This window comes from Eucyclogobius newberryi, unplaced genomic scaffold, assembly GCF_026437365.1.
Source record: "Eucyclogobius newberryi isolate DKJ021-1_F unplaced genomic scaffold, fEucNew1.0.hap1 SCAF_8, whole genome shotgun sequence".
Lineage (NCBI taxonomy): Eukaryota > Metazoa > Chordata > Actinopteri > Gobiiformes > Gobiidae > Eucyclogobius > Eucyclogobius newberryi.
In genome coordinates this window covers 22,882,002-22,887,805 of record NW_027316500.1, presented here as the reverse complement: position 1 = coordinate 22,887,805, position 5,804 = coordinate 22,882,002, and the positions used below count along the sequence as shown (strand labels likewise).

At 40.0% G+C, this 5,804-nt stretch overlaps 1 protein-coding gene across 1 annotated transcript in view; it reads right to left on the bottom strand.

Annotated features, from left to right (window-relative positions):
• Positions 1-1,390: 1,390 nt before the first annotated feature.
• LOC140351526 (VPS10 domain-containing receptor SorCS1-like) overlaps positions 1,391-5,804 on the bottom strand; it is a 68,076-nt gene continuing 63,662 nt past the window's right edge. Inside the window, exons 26-27 of the mRNA XM_072437377.1 lie at positions 4,158-4,312; positions 1,391-1,932 (exon numbers count right to left, since the gene is read on the bottom strand). Coding sequence (XP_072293478.1) covers positions 1,874-1,932; positions 4,158-4,312 — 214 coding nt within the window. The 3' untranslated portion in view covers positions 1,391-1,873. The remainder of the gene's footprint in view (positions 1,933-4,157; positions 4,313-5,804) is intronic.

Sequence of the window (5,804 nt, the reverse complement as noted above, 5' to 3'; positions counted from 1 at the left end):
ACTACTTGATGGAATACAGAGATGCGGGACTGGGAGGCCTTCTTCATCTCCTGGATATTGCAAGCTTTCATTTGATGAGGATGGGGAGATAAGATGTAGTGATTGTACAGGGCTTAATGAATCTGCGCAGCCCCTCACTGTCTCTGCTGTAACTCTGATAAGCCATTTCCACGTAGCTCAACAAAGTAAACTGCACAACACAAGGAGAATGAAAAAAAGAAGGAGCGACCAAAACTGTGTAAAAGTTTGAGGGAGGTGCGAGGGGGAAAAGCACGGTAAAAACAGATTTGACAAGATCGCTTGAGATTCTGAGGTGTTTTGTAATGTTCTGTCGTCGTAAAGCCGCACTTGCTTTTTCTGGTGGAGGGTCTGCCGCCTATTTGAAGATATGTTTGGTATATTTGACTTAGGTAACAGTTATTTTGTCAGACAGGAGTGTTCTGCTGACAGGGCGTCGGCCGCCTCGTCACGATTTACGCTCCTCGCCCTCTCGGATCTCGATTTGATCCGTCTCTGTGGATCTCGACGGCCTCTCTGATCCAGCTGTGGTGTTTGTTACTTTCAGCATGGATGACCCAGGCTTTATTCCAGTCCGTGATGTGCTTTTGACTCTCGCAATTGTCAGATATGGCTGGTTTCAGGTTGTCTTGCTCCGCTTGTTCTTTTATTGTTTTTTTTGTTTTGTTTTTTTCATGGCTGCTGCATTATGAACTGGAATAAAGCCTGGGTCATCCGGGCTGAAAGTGACAAACACCACCTCGTCTGACAATAGAGGACGTGAGCTTCCACTATTGTCCGGGCAGAACCATGTGAGCAGCTTACGAGATGCATCACGACACCATCATGCGAAGCTTCTGAGGAGAGCGGAGCTGAAACATGTAAAGCGGGTCAACAAACACTTCTGTCTGACAAAAACATGTCACTAAACAGTTTGAAATGGAAGACAAAATGAGCCTGTCCTGTTATTTTCCCCTCCATCTTCTCATTTGTGCCCCTCCACTCTTTACATTCTCTTTACATCATTGAATCGAACATTTATTTCGTGATCGTCGTCTTATTTACACTATATTCTGAGATTGTGGTCTTTGTTAGTGAGAGACAAGTTAGTGCTTTGCTTGAAATGTTCCACCGTACGGCATTAAAACAATGAATGTCCATGGAGACGAGCAAGCACCAGGCCGAGTTACTGGTCGTATCTACAGAGAGAAGTGCACATGTTAGAATGCATGTTTTTCAAGGTATGTTTAAGCAATAAATTGAACAAATGCGAGATAGACGCGTGGAACGTTCCAGGCCATTCCAATAACATCTCCATGGAGACAAGCAGGTACAGACACCCCACCAAGAAAGTAACATAGTGCACCTTTAAATACACAGGTTTGAGCTCATATCAAACGTTTATAGACACTATACATACATTCAACAGAGATTGTGTGGTATCCGTTTTTGTACAGTTTCTTTTATAAACCTCCCTAAAACTTTCCGCAGAATACTTTTCACAGAAATCCTTCAACCTCTGCACTGCTGGATATCATTACATTACAGCAACACAGCCATAACTAGCTGAGACAAACAACCTCGACCCGTGTCCATTATGAATGTACATTATTTACATAAAAAGATCAAGCGTCCTTGCAAAAATACAAGTATTTTCAGTCAAAAAGTGTTCCAGTTTTTTTTATTTCCCTCCAGAAGCAAGTATAAATCTGTACAGTGTCCTCAGAGGGATTAGGCAGCACAGTGTGAGCTGGTCCGTCCATGCATGGGCAGCAAAACACTCGAGACCGTTCACTGTGACCGTGGTTTCATAGGCTTCTGGAAGTAACTGCCAGAGAAGATGTATTGCTTTCGAGGCGGTCATAGACTCTCAACATTAAAACACATGGGGCGCTTCATCAGAGAGCTTGATGTCTGCGTGTGATGGCAGGTAGCCTGGCAGGGGAGAAGGCACAGACACACACACACACACACACACACAAGGCATTTTATGTAGTCGTATGCAAAAGAGTGTATTTTGTGCAAGCAAACACATTTATCTTGGACGGGTCGATTGTTTAGCTGCTGCTAGAGGTAAATCAACTGGAACCGTGCAGATATTTCTTGATGAAAATGCTTTCACCGCTCTGCCTTCCTTCCTGATGCACTAATTATTTTATTGGGTCAAATAATTCACACCGACATTCGCCTTACTTTGCACTTGATTTTGTTTTAGTCACACATGAATACTAATGCGATGCTGTCACAAACACAGCCTGACTTAGCCCTGCACAAGATAACACTAGTTCTGAAGGAAGAAGCCGTTTGTCAACATCTTCTATTATTATATATATTAATGATTAAAACAAAAGGGTTTCGGTTGTAGCTTTCATTTCTGTCGCCTGGTTATCCATACGACTTCCTCAGTTCTCCGGGAGTGTTTGATTTGAATGTAAGCTTAAAGTGGGAGTAACTGTATTAGACTTTTCCCTTCAGAAGAATGGCTGCCAGTGGCTTTTAAGATGATTACAACAGTGGTCTTCATCTTGGTGAGCTGCATATGCTGTATGGCTAAACCCGCCCCCTGTCTCTGATTGGTTCTGGGAAGAACTCACCTGAGGAAATCAAACTTCAATGGTGAAATACTAGAGGGATTTCCCCAGAGTTAGCACAGTTTCCTGTTTGAAATCGATCTGGCAGAATTTCCCTACAAATTCTAAATCACTATTAATATTTTAATATAATGAATGATAATTTGTTTTCTTTATGCAATTCTCTGTCGTAAATTATTTGGAATTGCACATTTCCACAGGAGGCATGTAGGTATGGCCCTTCATGCTCTGAATCTTCATTTTAGACTTGCTGTCATCACTTCTGCACTAACTTTTTATTGCAGAATTAAATGGCCACTTCATCCCAATTAAAAGAGAACTTCTCTACCTCTAGTCGGCCTAATTGTTGAGTTTAGGTTATATGTGCTGAGGGTTTGAGATACTGGTCTAACATTTCTGCCTGAGCAGATTTAATTGGAACTACTTTTAGAAGATGAAATAGTGGCTGTAAAAGCTCCTGACAGAGTGTCAGCGAGGCGAGCGGAGAGAACAGGAACACTGGTTCAGGAGGGACGCCGCTCGCTGTTAAACACATTTGAAAAGTGTGACAAATGCCACAAACAAAATGTTTTCACCTCAACGGTAACAATGAATAGTTTCTTTCTGTGAAATTCTGAAGTTACAAGGATAGTACAAGACAATAAAATGTGTGAAGTAATTCAAGAGCTCATTATCAGACCAAGGATAATTCACCAGCTACAGATGCTAATTAAAGTTTAAATTACAGCAAAATAAACTAACAAAACTCTAAATGTCTTAAACTGTGTTTTCTGTTCTAATTACTGTGATATTCTGCTGGTGACACACTAGTGTGACAACTGTACTGTCACCACAGCCCAATGGTTTAGACACACACTATAACTGAATAAATCTCACCTGGATGTAGGGCTGCAACAAGCTAATCGATTAATCACAAATAATCGATTATAGAAATAAAGGAAAACATATTTTGGTCTGAAAATATTCTCCACCTGCATGTCTTCAAATAGATTAAATTCAGCTTTATCTGGGTAAAAATGAGCAAAACTCTCATATTCACTGGCCTGTCAAGTTCTAAACAACCAACAGATTCATCTAAAGAACATGCTGGAAACATGTTGTGTGTATTTCAGCTGATAATATACTTCGCAATCTGCTTTCCAAAGGGACATCAATATTTATAGGTCGTCTTACTTACAATCCATTTCGACCTATGGCCATTAACCGAGCAGTTTAGATTGGGAAAGAAGACGGTGTCAGACAATAAACTATGATAATGTATACGAAGGATGTCAAGACTATGACGTTTTATTTACTGTAAATGAAATCAGTAGACTTTTCCGTCCCAATCTATCATGACATGTTATTCTTACTGGCAAATGAAAGCTTAAAATAAACCTAATAAACATGGTGTTTATAACCCAGCTCATGCCCTATTTTTACTATCCGACCGTATGTCCGACCTACAGACAGTGGTACAAAACTACAGGCTAAATGAAATGGTGAATTTATTAGCGGGCGGGTTAAAAACATCTCTGCGGAGCGGGAAATCCGTGCGGCGCCTTGAGGAAGCGGCGGACATGATAGTACCTCTGCTTTTGGAGTCTAAGTGTACGTCCACGTGGTCCAGCGAGGTCAGCTTGTCCCCCTGAGGGTCCGGCTCTGCTATGGAGGTTACTGTCGGGATGACCTCTTGTTCTTTGTCAGGTTGCTCTGCTGTGTACGTGTTGATGCCCGGGATCTTCCTGTAGGGTACACAAGGGTGAAAATGAAATCAAATAAAACAGTCAAGTAAAATCGAGGTCTGTCTCACTAATGCTCGCTCACATAAGCATAAGACAGTCACTATTTTTAACTGCTGAAAGACGGCACGCAGGAGGGAAACGGGGGCATTTTTAGCATTCCACTGGGCATTGCACTCTCGTATTGTTCACCTTCGTTTTCAATCAATTTTTCATCCGGCTCAGATGCAACCCCCCGATTCTACTTAAAACCAACATCTTGCATTTCTAATTTCGGATTCTCCCCGTGTGGCGTCCGCATCTGCCGCAGTGACATTTGGAGTCGTTTCTTTTTTTGGGGGGGAGATTTAATGTCTTGAAAAAAGGGTAGAGGAGTTTCCAGGTGGAATTTGAATCCAAGCGACTTCTTCGGATCCTCTGAACAAGCGAAAAGAAATTATTTAGTGAAAAAGTTATCGAAAAGCGACAAGCACGTCTTTTGTGTTTTGTGGTGCGGATGAAAAGTCACAGTTCAAATTGACCCAAACCAGGCACAAAAGTGTAAACTATACATGTTTAAATGTTTTGGATCAAAACCTAGATATGGAAAACTTGTGTAAAATGTACTTGAATGAACTTTAAACCGAATTTTCTCATAATTTGCGGCTGTATTTTATTTATTTATTCATTTATTTATTCATGTTTGAGTAATTCTGCAATGTTCCGAGTGCCGCACTTCTCTACATTTACTTGCGGTTTAAAAATGCTACATAGCCGTTTTTCAACAATAAAAACATGTAATACTGTTTAACAAAGAACATTTTAAATCATAATCTACATATGTTATAGTTTGATACTGAACACTAGAGCTGCAACTAATGATCATTCTACTAATGGATTTGTTCAAACATTCTTTTGATTAATGATTAATGATTAAAACTGCAAAAGGCATTTAAATATTAGGTTTTTACTCAATTGAACCCAAACTCAGCTGAAGTGACGCTGCATGAGCACATCCTGCTGCAGTATATTTACTCATTTACACATTTATTGTGTTATTTTGATACAATCACAGTTCAGATTTTTTTTTTTAAACAAACAAAAACATGTTTCAGCTCATGGCATGTTTTAATGATTATGCGATTACTAAATTAGTTGACAATTATTTCAATAATAGTTTTTTAGTTGCGATTAATCAAGCATCTCGACTAAATTCCACCAAAAACATGATGATGCGTCAAATGCATAACAATAAGAGGAAAAAAACACAAAATAAACCTGATCAGCGTAATTTTTGAGCAGATATTTAATTTGTATTAGGGAAAGCAATGGGTTTATAAAAACAAAACAAAAGAAAGTTCTGCAGATGCAACTGTCTTTTTTCCTACTTCTAAGACTCTGGGATGAAAAGTGATGTTTTATAACGAATGCTGCCAAAAATGCATTCAAGGCTATTCAGCGTGACTGACATGGGATTAAAGGGAGCAGGGGATGCTATTTACAGTATGTCCCTCAC